Source organism: Melanerpes formicivorus, unplaced genomic scaffold, assembly GCF_026170545.1.
Source record: "Melanerpes formicivorus ecotype bairdi unplaced genomic scaffold, bMelFor1.0.p_v2 SCAF_4, whole genome shotgun sequence".
In the NCBI taxonomy this organism is placed as follows: domain Eukaryota; kingdom Metazoa; phylum Chordata; class Aves; order Piciformes; family Picidae; genus Melanerpes; species Melanerpes formicivorus.
This window is the reverse complement of record NW_027142356.1, coordinates 32,757,263-32,782,237: the sequence shown is the minus strand read 5'-3', so window position 1 is coordinate 32,782,237 and position 24,975 is coordinate 32,757,263. Positions and strand designations below refer to the sequence as shown.

The window sequence follows — 24,975 nt, the reverse complement described above, 5'->3', positions numbered from 1 at the left end:
TCCTCACTCCTTTTGCCAGTGAAGATCATGCTGGATAATCATGTCTATGTATGGATGCATGCATGTCTTTCTCTCTCTCCATATCTGTGTGGCTCATAGGAATGTGTTTGTGTTCTGCTTTCAGCAATCAGTAGTGTGATGCAAAATGGGGAGAAAATAGATGTCCTGCTGCTGGTTGAGAAAGGAAGGTAAGGTTCCCATCTGAATGAAGCTTTGATCTGCTTTTATACTGATGTGTTAGAGTTCTTGATCAGTCGTGGAGCTTTTTCACTTGCAGCTTGTAGAGAGAAAGTACATTTACAGGCTTTTTAAAATGAGGAAAAGACTTTGTGTATTAGTTACATTTTCTGTCTGTGTCAGGAAATGCTAACGAGTTCTGCTTAATTAAAAGCAGTTTTCCCACTGAGAAAATTATTCCCAGTCAGATTAGTCTGCCAATAATGCTTTCTTCAAAAAGGACCTAACTTCTTTTACCTTGTAAAGGAGGAGTACCACTTACCACCTCCCAATGTTTTTAATCCCTTAATATCCCAGAATTCTGTGTTTCATTTTGTATAGGTCAGAACTGAGAGAGTGTGCACAAGTTCCCTCTTACAATAATGTCTGATCTCAGTTGACAACATATCAGCTAGAAAAAAACATACTGGTGATGCAAACATGATTCATGTCTGCTGATGTGGAAGACTGAGAGGAGATATTCTCAATGTTTATTAATATCTAAAGAGTGGGGGGTCAAGACTGTAAAGCTGGACTCTTTTCAGTGGTGCCCAGTGAGAGGACAAGGGGCAACAGGCACAAACCTGGAAAAGAAGAGGCTCAGGGGTGACCTCATTGCTCTCTACAACTACCTGAAAGGTAGTTGTAGCCAGGAAGGGGTTGGTCTCTTCTCCCAGGCAACCAGCACCAGAACAAGAGGACACAGTCTCAAGCTGTGCCAGGGGAAGTTTAGGCTTGAGGTGAGGAGAAAGTTCTTCACCAAGAGAGTAATTCGTTGTTGGAATGGGCTGCCCAGGGAGGTGGTGGAGTCACCGTCCCTGGAGGTGTTCAAGAGGGGATTGGACGTGGCACTTCATGCCATTGTCTAGTCATGAGGTCTGTGGTGACAGGTTGGACTCGATGATCTTTGAGGTCTCTTCCAGCCTTAGTGATACTGTGGTACTGTGAAACTAGAATACAGGAGCTTCTGCCTGGATGTAGGGAAAACCTCTTACTTTGAAGGTGGCAGAGCCACTGGAGCGGGCTGCCCACAGAGGTTGTGGAGTCTCTTTCTCTGGAAACTTTCAAAACCCACCTGGACATCTTCCTGTGCACTCTGCTCTAGGTGATCCTGCTTTAGCAGGGTGTTGGACTAGATCTCCAGAGGTCCCTTCCAACCCTTACCATTCTGTGATTCTATGCTTCTGAGCAGGGAATAATCTGCTGAGATAGCTCTGTCAAATACAATGGTATGGGAGGCTGCAACTTGAGGTAGGATGTTTCTACCTCATGGGTACCAAAAACTGAGTAAATGGGACACTTCAGCACATGGTCTAGTGATCATGGAGGTGTTCGGTAGAAGCTTGGACTTAACGATCTTAGAGGTCTTTTCCAACCTTAATGATTCTATGACATTAAACAAAAATGACTACAAATGATCCTTATTCTGCAAAAGGCTGGGGTTTGGGGTATTGTATGGTTTTGGTTGTTTGGGTTTTGTTTTGAATGTATTTTTTCTTTTAAACTTGCATGTCAATGATAGATTATTAGGCCAACACCTGTGTAAGGAATGGTGCAGTGTTCACACACTGAGCACTAATAATAGGTTAATAAAGGAAGATTGTTTTCTTAGTTAGGGAAACTAATAAAGCCTCCACAGATACCTTTTGACACCTACTCATGGAGAAACTCTTTTGGACAAACTCATTGTACCTTGTGTGCTCTGAATTTGAACTCTTCCTAAGATACTGTTTTAGTTTCAGAATCAGGTAAGGTGATGCAGATCTGAAACAATCACTTCTTACTGGTGATTTATATTTTTGAAGAAGCCTGTTGAAAGATTCAGCATTAAATTCAGCTGCATAGATCAACCAGGGAATCAGAAGTATCTTATTCAAGGTGCAGTCCAATAGATGAATACAAACTGTGCACCTAATTTCACAGCTATCAGTGCTGAGGTCCTGGTCAGCTTTTATTATGTCTTTAATTATAATATTTCAGTCAAGTAAGGGTAGGTTTTCCCCTGAACTGCTTTAATAGTTCAATAGAAATTCTGAACTATTTGAAAATAACTTCAAGAGGGGCACTGGCTGATGTATGATTGCTGTGAATATGTTTAATTTTTCTTCACTGAAGTCTGCCATAAAGAATATAAATGCAGTGTTGACATTATCTTAACCATTAAAAGCTATATGGGTATAGAAGCTTTGGCCTAGTGATTCTTGTTTAGGGTAATACTCCAAAAGTATCCAGGCGTTCAGATGCAGGATGTAGCATCTTGCAGTGCTAAGAAATTTAGTAGGTGTGGGGGAAAAATGTCCAAGCATAAAATTACCTTTATCTTTAGACCAGAACAAGAGGACACAGTCTCAAACTGCGCCAGGGGAAGTTTAGGCTCAAGGTGAGGAGAAAGTTCTTCGCAGAGAGAGTTGTTAGCTGTTGGAATGTGCTGTCCAGGGAGGTGGTGGAGTCAACATCCCTGGACGTGTTCAAGAGGGGATTTGATGTGGAACTTGGTGCCATGATTTAGTAGTCATGAGGTCTGTGGTGACAGGTTGGACTTGATGATCTTTGAGGTCTTTTCCAACCTTATTGATTCTATGATTCTAGACTCATTTATTGTAAAGGGAAACATGCCAAGCAGTTCTCCTTCTGGCCCTCCAAACCTTAGATAAATTAATTAATACTTCTGAGATTTTATCAGCAGTGACTAAATGGTATGTCATAGTCTCTAGAGTTTTGTGTTTTCTTTGCTTTGTTTTGTTGCCTTTTTTTTTAATAGCAGTGATTGTCTAGTCACAACTTTGGCATAGACTGATCACTTAGAAGGGGCTTTGCATGCTGATTTATTGACAACTCTTCACATTAATTTGCCAGTCACTTAAACACAAGATACATGATAAAAAACCCCAAAATATTGCTGCAAATGTGAAACAAAAGTAAGAGTTTTTTTTCTAGAATTAAAGTTGGAAAAAAACCCAACCAAACAAAAACCATTACAAATAAAGACATTTGGGACAGGCTGCCCAGGGAAGTGGTGGAGTCACCACCCCTGGAGATGTTCAATAAATGAGCAGATGTGGCACTTCAGGACATGGTCTAGTGGTCATGGAGGTGTTGGGTAGAGGGTTGGACTTGATCTTAGAGGTCTTTTCCAACCTTAATAATTCTATGATTCTATGAAATGAAGGCCAAACCCAAAACAACCCCTGCTTCTTTGCATGAAGAAATAAATGTGGTCAATGTCTTGCTGAATCTTGTTCCAAGAAACAGCCACAATACCTTGAATATTTTCCTACTGAAGTTTCATGGCAAACTGTCTCTGGGTATCTCAGCTAAAGTAAATTAAAGAACATAATCCCTTTTGTAGCACTTACAGAATTTGTATTGCATTCTGATCTCTGTTGGAACACATTGTCCAGCCTGCTAGAGTATCTCTAACCCAGCTGGAAGCCCTGACTTCTCACAACACTGTTTTCTCAGGCCATATTCAGATGGTCATTCATCTCCTCCTATGTTTCACTTCTGTAGTCACAATGCTATTTTGAGTTCTTGCCAGAAGTGGCAAACTCTTTTCCGGTCTTGTGTCTGACTCTATATTTGGTGTGTTTGATTTTACTGGGTTTTTTTTCCCCCCCTTGATCTCAGCTGCTTTATTTGTGTGTGAAGTGGCAGGTGATACTTGGTCTCTTGTTGCCATCCAAACAGAAGCTGTGTAGTGATAGGTGAAGAAGCTACCCCTGTGTAGTTCAGCAGAGGTCAACAGAGGGGTTCTGTATGCTGGAAGGGAAGAATAGAATAGAAAGCTATCTGAAAACAACTGTAAGCAGTAATTATTAAATGTATCTCTGATGCCATACTTTAAGGAAAAACATTTGTGCAGACAATTCCGTTTCAAATGGTTCTTCTTTTTTCTATAATCATTTAAGCTCTCTCTTAGGTATCAGTGAATGTTTTCAGACCATAATGTAATCCAGATGGTGCTTTTTTTTTTCCCCCCCCTTGTTACACTTCTCTTGCAGTTAGCTCCTTCTTATTACAGATAATAAACTTTCCCTACATACTGGCACCGTTTCTTTGTGCTGATGGCTCATTAATTACAGTGCTTGCTTTTTAACCCTTTGCTGACAGCAGTAAAATTTCCTGTAAAATGAAGCTATGGGCACAAAATTCTAGAATCCAGCAAAAATCTAAACATAAGACTGGGCTGAATGGATTTGTGCTTCCAGTAATAATGTGCTGGATATGACCCTTTATATCCTTTGTAGAAATATTGCTGGCCTTTGTTATAGATCTGTAATTATTAATGGAATTTGTGCTGCAATTTTAGTTGCAATTTGATTATTGGAATATAATTTCATAGTACATCTCTTTTCAGGCATGTAGATGTTAGAATCACCTGAAAATTGCCAGAGGGCAGTGAATTTGTGCTGAAGTCTGTTTCTCATCCTTCCCACAGCCCGTACCTGGAATCAGTTAGTATTTATGGCTTTCCCAGAGTTGCACAACAAGGCATGCAGACTCAAGTAAAGTGGACTCAAGCCTGGAACTGTTGTAAACCAGGCTGGGATGGCACCTTGAGCAACCTGCACTAACAGGAGGTGTCCCTGCCCATGGCAGGGAGTTTGTAATTAGATGATCTTTAAGATCCCTCCCAACTCAGACCTATGATTTTATAGAATAGAGTAAATCTTTATTTAGAATAAACCAAACCAGGTTGGAAGAGACCTTCGACATCATCGCGTCCAACCCATCAACCAATCTGACCCACCCAAACAGCTAACCCATGGCACCAAGCACCCCATCAAGTCTCCTCCTGAACACCTCCAATGACGGCGACTCCACCACCTCCCTGGGCAGCCCATTCCAATGGGCAATCACTCTTTCTGTATAGAACTTCTTCCTAACATCCAACCTGAACCTCCCCTGGCGCAGCCTGAGACTGTGTCCTCTTGCTCTGGTACTGGCTGCCTGGGAGATTGGTTAAGGCAAACCTTTGCAATGTTGTTCACATATCTTGGTTTGTCTGACTGTGGGTGCAGAAGGTCGTGGTGGTAGTCCATGATCAAGTTGAAAAGCTAAGATTAGGTCCCTTGATGTTGAGTGTAGGTGATGCTGGGCTGCTGCAGTCATTTGTGCAATTCAATTTCCTCACTTCACTAAGGCAGAAATCTGCACGGATGAGCATTCTTGTTTGTTGGAGTACTTCAATTTTTCATTTCTTGAGTAAGGTCTGTGTGTGCTTCACACTTAACAGAGCAAAAACTCTGCCATTATTCACCACGTAGTGTTGCTAACTATTTGTTATGAAGTGCGTGCGTTTCACCCATTCTTTTCTAACTCAAAGAAGGAGCACATATAAAAACATACTGTAAATGCAATGAATTCATGTTGTAAGAATGCACTTTGGCTCAGAGTCTGTGCAGAGCAGTTGTTAATCTGCATGATAGGTAGAAGTTTGTAAACACTGCAGTAAAATTTTGCCACGCTTGAACCCCAGCTGGCAGCTGAGCCCCACACAGCCGCTTGTTCGCTTTTCCCCAGTGGGATGGGGCAGAGAATCAAAGGAGGAAAAGTGAGAAAAATCGTGGGTTGAGATAGAGACAGTTTAGTATATAAAGAAAAAGTCACACATACAAACAAAGCAAAAGAAGGAATTCATTCAGTGCTTCCCATGGGTGAGCAGATGTTCAGCCATCTCCAGGAGAATAGGGCTCCATCGCACGTTAACAGTGGGGAAGACAAAAGCCATCACTGAACATCTTCCTTGTCTTTCTTCTTCCCCCAGCTTTGTATGCTGACCTTGACATGACATGGTCTGGAATATCCCTCTGGTCAGCTAGGGTCGGCTGTCCTGGCTGTGTCCCCTCACAAACTCTTGTGCACCCCCCAGCCTGTTCTCTGTTGGGGTGGTGAGAAGCAGAAAAGGCCTTGACTCTGTGTAAGCACTGCTCAGTGGTGCTGAAAACAGCCTTGTGGCATTAACATTTTCCAGCACAAATCTCCCAGCACACAGCCCCCGTGCTACCATCTATGAAGAAAGCTAACTACCCCAGCAATACCCAGCACAAGCATTTCAAAAATTATGACTTCTACAAGCTTTGAAGTGTCTTGACATTAAGTTGCTCAGTTTTGTGGTACATGGGAATCAGAACATTTCAACCTGCTTTTATATGCTCAGTTTTAGACCTTGTATTTAAACTGAGTAGGTATTTTGATAGTAGCAGTTAGTTCAGTGAGAAATAGGTGCATTTATTGCTGCTGCAAACTGCTTGGAAGAGGGGAAGGTATGGGCAGAGGTAGAGTCCCCATCCCTGGAGGGGTTTTGGAGATGTGTAAATGTGCTGCTGAAGGACATGGTTTAGTGGTGACATGGCAGTGCTGTGTTAATGGTTGGACTCAATCTTAAAAGTCTTTTACAACCCAAAAGATTGTGTGTGTGACATGAAAAGCAGCAGCTAGGTCTACAAAGTTGTCTCTATTCCTTCATGTAGTTCTGTAGAACACTTCTACTGTGCTTTGAGCACAATTCTGCTTTTCTACTGCTAGCTATTTTCCCTTTCCTTTTTCTCCAGCTTACAAGTTCATAGAGATGAATTAATGGTTTCCAAGTAGGAATAAAAAAGTTAAGTTTGACTGAAAATGTTAAAATTAGAAGGAATGCTTAAACTTCTTATTTGTGTATTGTGTTTTTATCATTTAAATGTATCCTGGGGGTGTACTCTCTCTGCCCAAAATACTGTGGTGTGAGATAAGCTTTCCAAGCCTCTTCCACAGTAATTTGACTGGGTTCTGAACTGTCTGGTACTGGTTTCATTTTCTTTTCTCCCTTCCATGTGTGGAACCGGTTTAATTTTCTTTTCTTCCTTCTGTGTCTGGCAGTAGTTTAATTTTCTGTTCTTTTGACTGGGCAAAGTTGGTAATATTTTGGAGGAATATCAGTTGCTTTCCATCAACAATCCAAGTTTTACAACAGCAGCAAGATATTTTTACATTTATATTTTTATTCCCAGCAACTTTCAGTATTCAGTATTCCTAAGGTTGGAAGAGACCTCAAAGATCATTGAGTCCAACCTGTCACCACACACCTCACGACTAGAGTAGGGAGGACACTACTGCCCACTGCAGGCTTGAACTCAAGACCTTCTCAGATTCCCAGTTGTCTTGGTTAAGTAGTAACTAACCTCTTCATCTGTAATTTGAATGTAATTCAATAGCTTTTCAAATTTTATTGGACATGGCACTTGGTGCCATGATTTATCATGAGGTCTGTGGTGGTGGGTTGGACTTGATGATCTCTGAGGTCTCTTCCAACCTTGGTGATTTTGTGTGATTTTGTTTATTGAGGGGGAAACGGGAAGCTCCATAGAATACAAGATGGTCTTTTTCACATAGCTGAGATAATTTGTGTATCTCCACAGTTGATTGATAGCCACATGATTAAGAATTTCATATCTCTCTGGAAAAAAAACCACAGATAAGTTTAAATTACCTCTGAAATTTAATACACTGCTGTATGTTGTCTCTCCTCCTCTGGTACCAATTCATTGCTATACAGCAGAGTTGCCCTTTTCTTGTTTAGAAGCAATAATATTTTCACTTTACAGTATGCTGCTTCCTGTACACAGCATAATTCTTTAGATAACAAAAAGTAATCTGTTGAGACTTCCATTTATCCTTTTGCATAACACCATAATGCACATCCTGCTGTTCTGCAGGGGAAAGAAGCACACAGTAATATGCATATATATCTGCATCTCTGGTGGGGGGGGAGCGCCATAAATCTTTTATAAACCACACTCCTAACCTCTGCTGATCTGTGAATAATAGTGCTAAAGGAATAGTTTAACATACACCCTCAGACTCTTTTCTACTCAGCTCAGACTTTTCCATTTTCTTTCAAATATGGCTGCAGGAGGGTGTCAGGGTGGGTGGTGTGTTGTTTGGAAGTCTTTGTTTGAGAACCACCTGTGTAGGATGTCCAATTCTTCTGAAAATGGGTGAAGGTATTGAATTAGGCACACTCATTTTGCTGTGAAAGTCCAGACCTTTATGCAAAATACTGTTTTTTATTAATGGAAGAGGGTGGCTGAGTGTTTCTACTAGCTGGGCATATATCATGGTTAATATGACTTTTAAAGCTAGGCAGTAGAGACTTCTTAAAACATGAGCTTCAGTAAGATAAATATTTTAGTGTCCCCTGCTCTGCTGCTAAGTGGTTTTATGGTGGATCCTGAGATTACAGTCAGGGTGGTGAGACTCTGGAACAGTTTGCCCATGTATGTTGTGGATGCTCCCTTCTTGAGGTGTTCAAGGCCAAGTTGGATGAAGCCTTGAGCAACCTGGTGTCACTGCCCTTGGCAGGGGGATTGGAACTCCTGGAGAAGAGGAGGCTCAGGGGTGACCCCATTGCCCTCTACAACTACCTGAAAGGTGGTTGTAGCCGGGAAGGGGTTGGTCTCTTCTCCCAGGCAACCAGCACCAGAACAAGGGGACACAGTCTCAAGCTGCACCAGGGGAGGTTTAGACTCGAGGTGAGGAGGAAGTTCTTCACCGAGCGAGTTGTTCGTCATTGGAACGGGTTGCCCAGGGAGGTGGTTGAGTCACCGTCCCTGGAGGCGTTCAAGAGGAGATTTCAGTATTTCAGTATTCCTAAGGTTGGAAGAGACCTCAAAGATCATCGAGTCCAACCTGTCACCACAGACCTCATGACTAGAGTAGAGAGGACACTACTGTCCGCTGCAGGCTTGAACTCACGACCTTCCCATTAAGGGTCTGATGCGCTACCAACTGAGCCACCTGAGGGGCAGTTGGACGTGACACTTGGTGCCATGGTCTAGTCATGGGGTCTGTGTTGATAGGTTGGACTCGATGATCCTCGAGGTCCTTTCCAACCTAAGTGATACTGTGATACTGTGATAACTAGGTCATCTTTTAACATGCCTTCCAACCCAAACCATTCTATGAATCTATGAATACTTCAGATTCTGGCTCTGTGGACATTGACTGCATCCTCACTTCTATCCAGATAGGAATGCTGGAATGGAAACATCTGCAGCAGCAAAACTGAAAGACATTTTTTCCCCAAAACAAAATGAATGTTTGTTTCTATTTTGCTGAAAGTATTTTCATAGAAGTTCAGTAGAATATTTTAACTTTCCCTAAGTAGCAAATAAATTCATTAATGGAAATTCTATGATTCTAAAAGTAATTCCTTACATTGCTTTAGCAGGAGACATGTATGTAGAATATTTTTCTTGCTATTTCAGCACTTAAAACAGTTATTACTTTCAGGCATATGGGTAAACTTTGCAATTTGGTGTTGCATCTTAAATTTCCCAATTTGGAATCATGTTTTAGAAGCTTGACTGATGGAGGTGAAGGGAGGAGATCATTGTAGCATGTTTACATAAGCAAACCAGAACAAGGCCATGCTTTGAGATGAATGGGTAATTCAAGTGTTGCATTAAATTATCTACCTCAGCTCATAGTTTTTTCATACATACTCCTCAGCTCTGTGATTTCCTGAGGGTAATCACTTTGATAAATGTGAAGGAGGGAAGTTCAGTATGTCTCAGCTCCTCTACAGAAATGTGGTGGGTGAGAAGCAGAAAATAAGGAAACCCTTTTCCGGTAGTGAAAGTTGTCTCTAAATCTCTGCTTCCCCTTTAACTGTGACTTGGAGTTAAGAATGCACAGTGTAGGAGCAAGACTGAGGAAGAGTGATTAAAATGTTGCTCAGGTCCTTTCAAAAGCCTGTGACAGTGTTTGTGGATCTTGTTTCATTTATTGGGACACTGCCAGTACAAATGTATTGGGGTTAAAAAAAAGTGCTCTTACTGATAGGTCACTACCACAGCTATATGTGGTGGAAGGTGCCTTGATGTCTTAGTCTAAGTATTTCTCATTTTACAATAACATCAATTTATTATGTTTTTTGCTGCATTCAACATATTTTTATCTGTTTCAGAACACTATACATCCATGGCCATACAAAACTGGATTTCATGGTCTGGTATACTGCAATTGAAAAAGCAGCAGGTACAGATGGCAATGCTTTACAAGATCAGCAGCTCAGCAAAAATGATGTTCCCATTATAGTGAACAGCTGTATAGCATTTGTTACACAGTATGGTAAGTATAGTGGATTTTATTCAACCTAAGATCACTTGTATAATAGCTAAGTCCCCACACCATCAGACCTTACTGAATGAGTTTATACCTCACCTAAAGTAAACCCACAGCCCATCTTAGCCTCGCTGCTGTGATGTGATGATGAAGCACACTGCCACACATCAAAGAATAGGCAGTCTGGGGAAATAAACCTTGATAGATGCCCTTTAGAGACACCTTCCTATTTTTAAAAATTGATTTGTTTGCCTAATATAGCTCAGCCTTGGGGTTCACTGCCTTAGTGCAGAACACCTCAGCCCTGAAAACAACCAGGAAAGGCTAAGGCTTGGACAGGTCAGCATATCTTCTGAGAAACTGATGGTAACTGTGGAACTGAGTTCAGCCTTAAGGCTGCTTTTTTTTTTATCAGCACAATATCCTGAGGAGATGTAGTCAGTAAGCATTTGTTTCAGTAAATCTTGCCAGCATAACTTTCCATAGCTTTAGATCATATGCAGATGATGTCTGTGTCCTTCCTGCTCCTGCAAATTCATCGGTTTTCCTGTGAGATTGCAAAATCCATATCAACTCTGTACAAATCTGTCTTTCAGAAGAAATGTGTCTCTAGCCTCTCTCATACTGCCAGAGCCTAATTTTTAGTTCAGTGATTGAAGTTTAACTAAATAACTTTTGAATGTGGCAACGCTGTGTTACGGTAAATAGGTGTCTGGGTTACAACTGTTGCCTAAAACCAAGAGGGGAAAAAAATTATAACTAAATTGTTTTTTAATCATTAGCAATAGGAATTATTTTAAGTACAGTTTATGCTGCTTCATGCACTTCAGTGTTGTTAAAGTTGTTCAGTGTTGTTAAAACTGGGACAGGTTGCGCAGGGTTGAGGTCCTGTCCCTGAAGACACTTAAGATCAGACTTAGTGGACCTCAGCAAGGCCTTTGACACCGTCCCCCATAGCAAACTCCTGGCCAAGCTGTCAGCCCATGGCTTGGATGGGAGCACACTGCGATGGGTTAGGAGCTGGCTGGAGGGCTGAGCCCAGAGAGTGGTGGTGAATGGTGCCACATCCATCTGGCGGCCAGTCACTAGTGGTGTGCCCCAAGGATCAGTGCTGGGCCCTGTGCTCTTTAACATCTTTATTGATGATCTGGATGAGGGCATTGAGTCCATCTTCAGTAAATTTGCTGACGACACCAAGCTGGGGGCAAGAGTTGATCTGCTGGAGGGTAGAGAGGCTCTGCAGAGGGACCTCGACAGGCTGGACAGATGCGCAGAGTCCAACGGCATGAGATTTAACACATCCAAGTGCCGGGTTCTGCACATTGGCCACAACAACCCCATGCAGTGCTACAGGCTGGGGTCAGAGTGGCTGGAGAGCAGCCAGGCAGAGAGGGACCTGGGGGTGCTGGTTGATGGTAGGCTGAACATGAGCCTGCAGTGTGCCCAGGCAGCCAAGAGGGCCAATGGCATCCTGGCCTGCATCAGGAACAGTGTGGCCAGCAGGAGCAGGGAGGTCATTCTGCCCCTGTACACTGCACTGGTTAGGCCACACCTCGAGTACTGTGTCCAGTTCTGGGCCCCTCAGTTTAGGAAGGAGGTTGACTTGCTGGAACGAGTCCAGAGAAGAGCAACAAAGTTGGTGAGGGGCTTGGAACACAAGCCCTATGAGGAAAGACTGAGGGAGCTGGGGTTGCTCAGCCTGGAGAAGAGGAGACTCAGGGGTGACCTTATCACTCTCTACAACTACCTGAAGGAAGGTTGTAGACAGGCTGATGATGGTCTCTTCTTCCAGGCAGCCAGTACCAGAACAAGAGGACACAGTCTCAGGCTGCGCCAGGGGAGGTTCAGGTTGGATGTTAGGAAGAAGTTCTATACAGAAAGAGTGATTGCCCATTGGAATGGGTTGCCCGGGGAGGTGGTGGAGTCGCCATCATTGGAGGTGTTCAGGAGGAGACTTGGTGGTGTGATTGGTGCCATGGGTTAGCTGTTTGGGTGGGTTGGATTGGTTGATGGGTTGGACACGATGATCTTGAAGGTCTCTTCCAACCTGGTTTGGTTTATTCTAATAAAGGTTTATTCTCATACCAGAAGAGCTACTGAGAACTTTCTGTTCTGTTATTTAATTAAAACAAACAAACAAATCCTTATTCTAGTGTGGCCCTGGGCAGCCTGATCCAGTTAGAGGTGTCCCTCCTCGTAGCAGGGGGGTTGGACAAGATGACCTTTGAGGGTCCTTTCCAACCTAATATAATCTGTGAATCTGTAAATCAGGGTAATTGTGTCTGCCACTCACAACAGTTGCCGGTGTGTGTTCTAAATTAAAACCCCGTTTCCTAACGTCTTTTAAATAAATTAGCTGTTTACTGAAAAAATATGTGGGGTTTATTTAACATCAGCATTGCTGGGTGCTAAAATACTCATTTTTAAAGCTGAAATAAAGATTTGCATGCATTACTTGTGTGCATGCATGTTTTTGTCACCAGGGTAAAGGTTCTGCCTTCAGTTGTGGTCTCCAGATGACAGACACTATCAGGTCCCACAGCTGTTCCTGACAGTAACAGCACAAAAGCAGTATCAAATGGTAGTGCTTGTGGGCATCACAGGAAAGGTGAATTGCAAGAACATAAGACATGATTTCATAGGTTTTGACAGACTACTTAATTTGACAGGTACATCAGAAAAGCAAGGTTTTGCAGAAAATACATTTCTCTTTCAAGAAATGTGGAGGAGATGGGAAACAAAGAGAAACAACAGGACTGCACATCCATGCCAGACTTCCACAAGTTTAAACAAACAAAAAAATAAACCCCCAAAATAGTATTTTTTGCTACTCTCATGTATAGTATTTGAAGACAGTCTTGCCTGTGGTTTAGAATATGCATTTTCTTCTCAATTGGCTTTGGGCGTTGGTGGCTTTAGTTGCTAAATACAAGAACAATGGTTGTCTGATGTCTTCCTGAATGTAAGGAAAAAAAGAGACTGCTTCCTACTAGTCTTGAGGTTTCTAAAAGTGCAATGTTTCAGATTAGGTGAATACAATAATTCTGTGCTGAGTCCTAAGTGGAGTTGATCAGCAGGGGAATACAATATTGGGAGTGTACTCATGAAAGCAGCTTTTTCATGCATAATACAGCACCAGTCATCAATATTGCTTTCTATTGCTGTGCCTTTTTGAAGTCCTGTTGTCTTAGGAAGTCCTGAAGAAATCTGGGAATGTAAATTGACTCTGAAGTATTCCTGAAATTGTGATCCCAGACTTGCTTAACAATATGGTGTGAGTGTTTCAAAGAGGTCTGGTTTGGTGTAAGCTGACTGGGCAGTTGAGTGTGTGCAAAAAGTCAGAGAGGTTTTGGTAGGGAAATACAAAGTGTTTGACAGCCAGATGTGCTTTTCACAGTATCACAGTATAACTAAGGTTGGAAAGGACCTTGAGGATCATTGAGTCCAGCCTATCAACACAAACCCCATGACTAGACCATGGCACCAAGTGCTACGTCCAATCCCCTCTTGAATGTCTCCAGGGACGGTGACTCAACCACCTCTCCGGGCAGCCCGTTCCAATGACGAATGACTCGCTCGGTGAAGAACTTCCTCCTCACCTCTAGTCTAAACCTCCCCTGGCGCAGCTTGAGACTGTGTCCCCTTGTTCTGGTGCTGGTTGCCTGGGAGAAGAGGCCAACCCCTTCCTGGCTACAACCACCTTTCAGGTAGTTGTAGAGGGCAATGAGGTCACCCCTGAGCCTCCTCTTCTCCAGGCTAAACAATCCCATCTCCCTCAGCCCCTCCTCATAGGGCTTGTGTTCAAGGCCTCTCCCCAGCCTTGTTGCCTTTTCATACCATAATGTCAGGTATTTTGAAGGAATACTCAATTTGACATTGTACTGACTTTTGTGCCCTGTATTTCTGTATCTTAGGTTTAGGTAGCAAGCAGATCTACCTTAAGAATGGTGATTCTTCCAATGTGGCTGAACTGCTGGAAAGCTTCAAGAAAGATGCAAGGAGTGTTAAACTAAGAGCAGGAAAACATCAGCTTGAAGATGTGACTGATGTATTGAAAAGTTTTTTTTCTCAAATCGACGATGCACTTCTCAATAAAGAACTTTATCCATTCTGGATCTCTGCATTAGGTAATGTAGTCAATAGCACTCAATGCAAAAAAAGCTTGGATATACATTTTCAGTAACAAATCTGGGGGGCTTGTTCATATATTCATAAAATGGTTTGGGTTGGAGGGGACTTTAAAGTTCATCTAGTTCAAATACTCCTGCTAGGGGCAGGGATACCCTCTCCTAGACTAGGTTGCTCAAGGCCTTATCCAGCCTGGCCTTGAACACCTCCAGGGAGGGGTCTTCCACAACCTGTTTCAGCATCTCTCCACCCTTACTGTAAAGAATTTCTTTCTAATATCCAGTGTAAATCTGCTCTCATCAACCTTCAGTGCATTCCCTCTCATCCTATCACTACAACTACTTTAAAAAAGTCCCTTCCCAGCTTTCTTGTAGGCTCCCTTCAGGTACTAGAGGGCTGCTCCTCAGAGCCTTCACTTCTGCAGGCTGAACAGCCTCAGCTGTCTCACCTTGTCCGTGTAAAGGAGGTGCTCCTGCTCTCTTATCTTCATTGCCTCCTGTGGGACTGTTCCTAAGTTCCGTGTCTCAATACTGAGGGCACCAGAGCTGGATACAGTTCTCCAGTTGGGCTCTCACAAGAGCAGAGGAGCAGAATCATCTCCCTTGTCCTGCTGGTCACTCTTCTTTTGATGCAGGACAGAGTTAGTTATTTGCTCTGTGTCAACCTATGCAGGGGCCCTACAGGTTAGCTGGAGAGAGTCTTTTAGCAAAGGCTTGGAGTAACAGGACAAGAGTAATGACTTCAAACTGGAAGAAGCTGAATTGAGATGAGGCATGAGGATGAAATTCTTGCCCATGAGCAGAGCTGACCCTCTTTATTTTGCTGATGCTGTTTCCTTGAGCTGCTGTACAGTAGCAGGCTGCTGTTATTGCCTTCCTGAAGAAGAGGGTGACTGGGTAGATTGTCATTTTAAATGAGTAGCTGGTGCCAGTGTAGCTGATGAGAAGTGCTGGCTTTCAGTGTGCACTGCAATTAGTACTCAGTGACTGCTGTTTCCTGGCAGATACGCAGAACGAGAAGGAGCGTGTCAGGAAGTATGGGACCTTCATTCGGACGCTGCCACCAGTCAATAGAGCAACTCTGGCTGCTTTAATCGAGCATCTTTACAGGTCAGTGCACTGCAGTAGAGTTCTTGTCATCTGTCATTGCCCTACAATCCAGGAATAGGATGTATAGGAATGGTTCAGAGCTGCATCTGGGGAGATTGAGGCAATATTAGGGAATATTCCTTTAACAAGAGGGTGTCCAGATCCTGGAACAGGCTTCCTAGATGGGTGCTTGATACTCCAAGCCTGTCAGTGTTTAAGAGGTGTGTGGACAATGCCCTTCATAACATGCTTTATTAAGTGGACAGGCAATCAGCCTAGGTGATCCTTGTAGGAAACTGAACTATTCTATTTTTATTCTATTCTAAATAATTTTGGTACCATTTGAGTTGCAGGTAGAAAGTATGAGTTTTTATTTCTGTAATGAAGTGAAAAAGTATAAAGAAATAAATACAAAAACTAATAAGTAATACTATGGTTTTTTCATTGGATTTAATATAGTTTTTCTTTTTGAAATGGACTCCATATTCAGCAGAGGTGCCTCACAAAAAAATAAATAAAGGAACAAAGAAACCTTCTAAATATCTTTTATTTTTCCTTCAACAGGGTGCAGAAATGTTCTGAAATCAATCATATGGACCCTCACAATCTAGCCATGGTGTTTTCCTCCTGCTTATTTCAAACTAAAGGCCAAACTAGTGAAGAAGTCAATGTGGTTGAAGATCTAATTAAAAATTATGTGCAACTTTTTGATGTAAGTATCTTTACATAAAGGAGTCCTCATTGCTCAGCTGTCAGACCCTCTAAAATCTAGAAGTCTTCTTTAAGAGGATCTTGCTGTTAGTTGCACTGTCTGAGGATCTGCAGGGGTTTTTTTTTGCACTCTATTTCAGTGGACATTGTTCTTTGTCTGCTTTAAATTTTATTTGGGTTAGCCTATGTGGGGAAAAAACTTGATTTAGAGGATTGCTGTGAGCTACTGTTTTCCAAAATGGTGCACATTCTTCTTGCTGACACCAGCACACCAATTGGGGGAAGATTTTAAGATTATTACTAATAAAAAAATAATACTTTGATTGGGATTTTATAGGTCTGATCAGACCTGAAGCATGGAAGGATTCTGTGTTCTTACTCTCTGAGCTGCATTTACCGTAAAGACTAGAGAAAGAGTTTAGTTCCTTGAGCCCAAAAAGAAGCTTAAATCCAGAAGAGAAACTTAGCAGCAATTTGTTTTAACCATTTTGCATCCCTGTGACTTTGTTTAGCAGTTTTTTACTGGAGTCCTCTCTCATCTAATATGTGTTTAGTTACAGTAACAAATCTCATCTGTGAAATGCTATTCCTGGCTGCTAGAATAGTTTACATAGCTACTTCTGTAAGAACCTGGGCATTCTAATCGACAAGCAACTGAAGCAGTGTGTCCAGGTGGCCAAGAAAGCCAATGGCATCCTGGCCTGTGTTAGACATGCTGTGTCCAGCAGGAGTAGGGAGGTGATTGTGCCCTTGTACTCAGCTCTAGTGAGGCCACACCTTGAATGTTGTGTCCGGTATTGGGCACCTCAATACTGCAGTCATGTGGAGGTGCTGGAATGAGCTCAGAGAAGGGCAACAAAGCTGGTGAAGGGCCTGGAGAATTAATCTTATGAAGGGTAACTGAAGGAGCTGGGGATGTTTAGTCTGGAAAAGAGGAGGCTGAGGGGAGACCTCAGTGTTCTCTATAACTACCTGAAAGGACGTTGTAGAGAGGCTGGTGCTGGTCTCTTCTCACAGGTAATTAGTGACAGAACAGGAGGGAATGGCCTCAAGCTGTGGCTGGGTAAGTTTAGACTGAACATTAGGAAAATTTTTTTCACAGAAAGAGTGGTCAGGCATTGGAATGTGCTGCCCAGGGAGGTGGTTGAGTCACCAACCCTGGATGTGTTTAAAGGTTGTTTGGATGTGGTGCTTGGGGATGTGGTTTAGGGGTGAACCTTGTAGAGTAGGGTTATTGGTTGGACTTGGTGATCCAGAGGGTCTTTTCCAACCTGAATGCTTCTGTGATTCTGTGAATATGGTTTATTTTAAATTAATGTTTGCTAGTTTATGTTGTGACTTTTTTTAGACTAGCTCCCTTATTAACTGATCAAAAATAATCCCTTTTAAACAGATAAATGAAGAGCAGGTCAAACAAATGGATATAGAGAACAGCTTTATTACCAGGTGGAAAGACACTCAGGTAAGTGGCAAATATCAGCTGGTATGAAAACAATAAATAAACATCAAAGACTGTTTTGTTGTTGGCTATAGATTCCTAAATGTGAATTTCTAATTTTGTGTAACAACCAGGGTTGTTAACTACAGGGTTGAGGGAAATAGGAAATAAAAAGAAATAAAAGAGGGAACATAAACTGTGGAATTATGTTCTGACCTGAGAAACAGGCTAACAGAGAGGCTCCTGCATGCTTTTATTATGCTTCCTAAGCTGTACTAGAAGGAAATGGTCAACATTTGCAAGTGTGAAAGTGACGACCTGTCTGGGTTTTTTTATTTTAAACATGAATATTGAATATCTTCAAATGTATATTAATGCTTTCATTATTTTATGAGCTTTGGGTATAGATGGTCTCTCTGCATTAGAGTTTCACCATCTCTTTGATTTTTAAAGCATCTGAATCTTTGGCTGCATCCTGTTTTGTCAGCCTTTCTAGAACCCCAAAACACCAATGTTATTTCACAGTATCACAGTATAACTAAGGTTGGAAAGGATCCTTGAGGATCATCGAGTCCAACCTATCAACACAGACTTCATGACTAGACCATGGCACCAAGTGCCACGTCCAATCCCCTCTTGAACACCTCCAGGGACGGTGACTCCACCACCTCCCTGGGCAGCACATTCCAATGATGAATGACTCACTCGGTGAAGAACTTCCTCTTCACCTCGAGTCTAAACCTCCCCTGGTGCAGCTTGAGACTGTGTCCCCTTGTTCTGGTGCTGGTTGCCTGGGAGAAGAGACCAACCCCTTCCCGGCTACAACCACCTTTCAGTTGTAGAGGGCAATGAGGTCACCCCTGAGCCTCCTCTTCTCCAGGCTAAACAATCCCAGCTCCCTCAGCCTCTCCTCATAGGGCTGTGCTCAAGGCCTCTCCCCAGCCTTGTTGCCCTTCTCTGGACACGTTCAAATGTTTCGATGTCCCTCTTTGGGGAAGCTTCAGACACATGCTAACAGTCAAACTGAATTTTGAGTTTGAATACAAGAGAAGGGGAGAACTTATGCCACATATTGCCACCTTTAGTTGCAGTTTTACCTGTGACAACTTGTGAATAATTTCAGAATGGCAAGAAACAGTGACATGATTGCACGTTTCACTGTCTCAATGGTGTTCATGTACAGTCCTAATTAAAGCAAAAATTGGTAAGTTTCATAACAGTACCAAAGTGACTGAATTAATAAAAGGAAATGTAGGGAACTTAAAAGCTTTGTCAGAAGCCTGAAGTAGTAGGGGAGAAGCTTTCAGTGACTTTGGAGCTTGTAAGGCTTTAGAAACTAATGGAATGCTAGCAGAAAAAAAACCAAAATCTATAATGCTTTGTCTGTTGGCTGCCTTCCTCCTTCCAGTGACAGTTTTGTGGTACCTTGTAAGCCATCATTAACATGACAAGGTCTTGCAAATGCACGTTGAAATTACATGTTCTCTGAATTGCTATCTGGACAATTATTTTTATCTCATATTCCCTTATTGTCCGGGTCAGAGTGACATGAAGCTGCCTGACCATAATGACCCACTGTGAACGTGCATATAGTAAGTAGAATGCCCATTTCTTCCTCCTGGTGCCTGGTAGGGAGTGACCAAAGTCTATTTCTAGTGCCTGGCTTGCAGAATGAAAACATCTGCCTTAGTAATGTCAAAAAAAAAAACCACCCCTCCAACAAAATTTGATATCCCTAAAAGTATTCTGTAGGGCAAGAGTTGAAGTTGTCTTTAACAGAACAGATTAATTCTGGGGTACATGAAAAGGACATTCTTGAGTTTGGAGAAGAACATTTTGAAGCCTGAGATGGGTGAAAATGCATCCCTTTTGTTGGTAGTATTTTAAAAATGGTTGTTACAACTTTTATACCCTATTAACATTCCCAGCAACTCTGGGAGTCTGAAGTGGTTGAATGTTTGTAATGTCTTCTGGAAAACATAAGGAGATATGAGAGGAGTTTCATCAGCAGAGAAAGAGAGAGGGGAGACATTTTAATTAGGAGGGGGGAAGAAAAGAAACTGAAAGGTTGTTGTTGGACTGAGTGATAGAGTAGCAACTTCTGGCTCTGTGGTTTTGTCTCAAATTGAAGCTGCTGTGAGCAATATAGGGAAGATCCAAATAAAATGGGTTTGTTCTGTATTTTTTCCAGCCAAGAAACCACTGTGAATTCACCTTTATGAGTTGTATTGTGTTGAGAAGGCTGCCTGTTGCAAAGAAAAAATAAAAAAAAGATTGGATTTTGTGTTTTTCTCTTGGGTTTTTTTTTTTTGGTTATTTTAATAAAGGTCTAGGCTTTATAAAATTGATGAGGTTTTTCTTAGAAAGCTTCCAGCTGCTGAGAAAGTACTCTTCCAAATTTCAAACTTTATAATCAAATTGGAACCTTCATGAATAATTAGGCTTGTTTGGGCTGGTTTCCCTGGCACTCTCCAGGTTGTTGGGAAGTGGAGTTACAGAAAGATTGAAGCAGGATTTTAACTGTTCTTACTTTGTTCTCAGCAATGTCTCCAGCATAAGTAATCAGCTTTCTGAATTGATGGTTTCACCTACTGTGATAATAGACTCTGGCTTGATTCTCATAATAGACATGGCTGAGCTTTAATTCTTCACAAAAATGTCACTTCAGTCTTAAAGAATGAAATAAAATCTGCTGCCTAATCACAGAATTGTGATCATGATGTGATGGGAGACCCTGTCAAAGGCTTTGCTGAAACTGAGGTAAAAAGCATTCACTGCTCTCCTTTCATCCTCTAGTATCCTCATTGTAGATGACTCTCAGTTTTATTAAGCTTGAGTTCCCCTTCCTAAATCCATACTGACTAAGCCAAGTTATCACCATGAGAGTGGTGAGACCCTGGAATGGGTTGTCCAGGGAGGTGGTCGAGGCCCCGTCCCTGGGGGTGTTTAAGAGCAGGCTGGATGAGGCTCTGGCCAGCCTGATCTAGTGTGGGGTGTCCCTGCCCATGGCAGGGGGGTTGGAACTAGATGATCCTTGTGGTCCCTTCCAACCCTGAATAAAACTATGAAACTATCTTCTTCTCATTCCTGTGTTTGGAAATACTTTCCAGGAGGATTTTCTCCATCACCTTACCAGAAAGTTATGTGAGGTTGACCAGCCTCTAGCTCCCGAAATCTTCCTTCTTGCCCTTCCTTTGTGAAGCTGAAATCAGTACTTGTGCTCTTCCAGTCTTCGGGAACCTCTCCCAGTCATCATGACTCTTCAAAGGCCATTGTAAAATCACTTTCAGTTAGATCACTGAGATTCCTCTCCACTTGTGAGTCCTACTTGTCAGGCTCCATGGACTTATGTAAATCTGGTTTCTTTAAGTGTTCCTTAACCTAGTCCTCCTCCACTGAGGGTAGTCTACCTTGCTCCAGACCCTTCCTCTGGATTCAGGGATGTGGGGTACCCGAAGGTCAGTCTTATTAGTAAAGACTGAGGAAAAGAAAACATTAGTACCTTGGCTTCTTCTGTGTGGTCTGTCACTTCATCCACTGCCCTGTTCAGCAGCAGGTCCACGCTTTCCCTGGTCTTCCTTGTGCTGTTTATGCACTTGTAGAATCCTTTCCTGTAGCCCTTTGCATCTGTTGCAAGCTTCAATTCAGGGTCAGCCTTGGGTTTTCTAACCTCATCCCTGCACAACGGGACAGTAGCTCTGCGCTTTTCTTGGGTCACCTGCCTCTGCTACCATCTCCTCTACCCTTTGTATGTCTCAGTTTAGTCAGCAGCTCTTAACTCTTCCATCCAGGCCTGGTAAACGGAAAAGGATGATTTGCAGTGCTTTATAGTACTTAAAACTTGGAAGACAGCAGTGAAAGGGCTTCTTATTTTATTAGGTGGTATACAGCTGTTAAATTTGCTCTCATTCATTCTTAACAAGTTGCTAGAAATGACTACTTTTAGTTTCTGAGAATGCTTGTACAAAGACAGCTTACAAAATTGAAGAAAAAGGCTCTTTCCACTTTAGTTTAAAGGGAGAGAAAGGGCTAAAAAGAAGTGCTGCAGGAACTATATGGAAATGTATACACTTGGAAATCTGGTTTTTCCATCCCATGGGAAGGAAGTTCTCCAAGGAATGTGGTAAGTGCTAAATACTTAGGTATGACATGAGAGCATCTCAGCTGGACTGTGGAGAATACCTACAAACTTTTCTAGATATGACCTGTCACTGATATTAAATTTCACTGACTTGTGATATTACCTGGGTTTATCAGTAAATTTTTGCTGTATTCAGTCAGTGCTTTCTCAGATAATTTCTAGACTAAGATTTTGCATCACATCTATGATTTCCATCTCATTTCAGAGTTGTGGAAGTCCAGAGGTTTTAGGTGCATATAAGAGAACCTCACCTGAGGTTTAGAAGCACTCCCTGACTCACTTCATGATCTTGGGACCCCAGCTCCCTGAGCAGTGTGCCCTGGTTGTTTCCAAGCCCATGCTGTTAGGTTTCTGGTGGCATGAACTTGGTCACTGTATCATGTAAGAAGCAGTATTTCTATTTTTAGAGTTTAGTGCAAGGCTGCTGGATTCCAGATGTACTGTTCTGTCCCAGATTAAGCACTTGGCTTGCTTGAGAAATGGATAGGGAAGGGAGACTTGGATTCATAATAGCCAGCATGCTGCAGAAGAAACCTGACCTAGCTGAAGGAAGCAGCTTCTCAAATTGCCCTTCCTTGCATGCCTGTACATTGTGTGTCAGATGCTGCTTCACAGACCCAAACCATCATCTTAAGAAAAGGTACTTTCTACAGGGGAACTTGAACACAATTAAGCTATGGTTAAGAAGGAATCCTTTCCATTTAATATCTGATTGTCTGACATTGCATCAGAACATGTTCATAAGATCAGTGATGCAAACAGATACTTAATACATTTGAGCATACAGGTTGTTATAGTAGTAGTATATAGAGCGTTTCTGGAGAAGAGAAGGATTGGGGGAGACCTTACAGCAGCTTTCCAGTACCTGAAGGGGGCTTACAAAAAAGCTGGGAAGGGACTTTTTGCAAGGGTTTGTAGTGATAAGATGAGAGCTGTAAGCTGGAATAGGGTAAATTTAGACTGGGTGTCAGGTTGCATATTGGAAGAAGTTCTATACAGAAAGAGTGATTGCCCATTGGAATGGGCTGCCCAGGGAGGTGGTGGAGTCGCCATCATTGGGGGTGTTCAAGAGGAGACTTGATGGGGTACTTGGTGCCATGGGTTAGCTGTTTGGGTGGGTTGGATTGGTTGATGGGTTGGACGCGATGATCTTGAAGGTCTCTTCCAACCTGGTTTGGTTTATTCTAAAATAAAGGTTATTCTAAATAAAGAAATTCTTTACAGTGAGGGTGGTGAGACATTGGAACAGGTTGCCCCAGGATGTTGTGGAATCCTCTGCCCTTGAGGTGTTAAAGGCCAGGCTGGATGAGGCAATCTGGTCTAGTGGAAGGTGTCCCTGCCCATGGCAGGGGGGTTGGAACTAGATGATCTTTAAAAGTCCTATCCGGCTCAAACCAAGATATGATTATATCTCCAGGCTGGTGAAGCAGGATGTTCAGAGAAAACCACAGAACCAAATTTCTGCTGAAGAACCTGAAAGTGCTCAAGTCTCAAATGCCACCGAAGTTCCGTTCCAGGTGGCACTTCATTAGCTGCTCTTCATTTTCTGTCCACCATATACTTCTGCCAGCTGTTTCTGTTTGCTGCTGTAATTTACATCACATTTTCTCTCCATACGGTTGTTTACACGAGCCCAGTGGAAATCAAATGTCAGCTTCATTCTTATTTCCAACCTTTCTCTGTAATATCATCTGAAAAGCAAATTTTACAACTAAATGAGCTTTTTGAGTCGGTGCCACTATAATTAAGCAGCTTTCTTCAAAGTAGCTTTGTAATGTTTTTTTCCCCTCACAAAATGTTTCCATTAGTTTTCTATTCTCAGAGGCTAAACTAACTTTACAGTCCCCTTTTTTCAGAATGTTAATGTTCTTTAAAATTGAGTGCTGCCATTTATTTTTTCTATGGAAACGTGGGTTTAGCTTCCATAAATGAGTCAAAATGTATCTAAAAAGCTTGCCTGTTTCTATCGCTTTCTCCACGTTTTATTCTGCACATGATGCAGTTCCTTAACCTCTTCCTCTCTTTGCAGCAAAAGTAGCACCATTATGATTGCTTTTTCTCCACGTTGAGGCACAAATTGTTCTCCTTTAATACCAATTTGATTATTAATTTTCTAGATTAGTTTATTAGTAAGAGGGTGCACCTCCTGAAATGTCTATTTTCTGCTCATCACCACATATTTCATTTTAGAAAACGTTTTTGGGGCTGGGATGAATTAGTCTTTTGAACGTGCTTATGGCTGTACTGCAAGGGAATTGAAGCAGGCAAAGCATGAGACATTTTTGACTGCAGAGAAATAATTTCTCGTCCAAGGAGTTAATTTTACTGCCATAAATGAGCAAACCTAGTAATGCTAGAAAACCCTAAATTCCTTTCTCAGGAATCAGTTTTCTCCCCCTGATCAGAAAAGGCTGAATTCGCTGACTTTCCAGGTTCTACGTTTCATATTTTCAGGGGTTGTTAGATTATGTTTGTTGTGATAATTAAAGTATTGGGAGGGAGGTCATTGTGCCCCTGTACTCGGCACTGGTTAGGCCACACCTTGAGTCCTGTGTCCAGTTCTGGGTCCCTCAGAAGGATGTTGGCTTGCTGTAACATGTCCAGAGAAGGACAACAAAGCTGGGGAGGGGTTTGGAGCACAAGGCCTGTGAGGAGAGGCTGAGGGAGCTGGGGTTGCTTAGCCTGGAGAAGAGGAAGCTCGGAAGAGACCTTACTGCTCTCTACAACTACCTGAAGGGAGGTTGTAGCTAGATGGGGGCTGGTCTCTTCTCCCAGGCAAGCAGCACCAGAACAAGAGGACACAGTCTCAAGCTGCACCAGGGGAGGTTTAGGCTGGATGTTAGGAGGAAGTTCTTCACAGAAAGAGAGATTGGCCATTGGAATGGGCTGCCCAGGGAGGTGGTGGAGTCACCATCACTTGGAGGTATTTAGGAAGAGACTGGATGGGGTGCTTGGTGCCATGGTTTAGCTGATTAGATGGTGTTGGATGATAGGTTGGACTTGATGATCTTGAAGGTCTTTTCCAACCTGGTTAATTCTGTTCTATTCTATATTATACACTTGCTTCATCTTCTATATTATACACTTGCTTCATCTTCTATATTATACATTTGCTTCATCATCTAATTATTCTACATTTTGGCGTT

The 24,975-nt window shown here is 42.3% G+C and overlaps 1 protein-coding gene across 4 annotated transcripts in view; it reads left to right on the top strand.

Annotated features, from left to right (window-relative positions):
• The window catches only part of ARAP2 (ArfGAP with RhoGAP domain, ankyrin repeat and PH domain 2), a 148,306-nt gene that overhangs the window by 90,687 nt on the left and 32,644 nt on the right, over positions 1 to 24,975 (top strand). For 3 of the 4 annotated variants that reach the window (XM_068137547.1, XM_068137544.1, XM_068137545.1), the window contains 6 exons: positions 125 to 188; positions 10,166 to 10,329; positions 14,238 to 14,450; positions 15,455 to 15,560; positions 16,104 to 16,251; positions 17,644 to 17,712. In XM_068137547.1, the coding sequence (XP_067993648.1) occupies positions 125 to 188; positions 10,166 to 10,329; positions 14,238 to 14,450; positions 15,455 to 15,560; positions 16,104 to 16,251; positions 17,644 to 17,712 (764 nt within the window). The remainder of the gene's footprint in view (positions 1 to 124; positions 189 to 10,165; positions 10,330 to 14,237; positions 14,451 to 15,454; positions 15,561 to 16,103; positions 16,252 to 17,643; positions 17,713 to 24,975) is intronic. The other variant, XM_068137548.1, reaches the window with a different exon arrangement.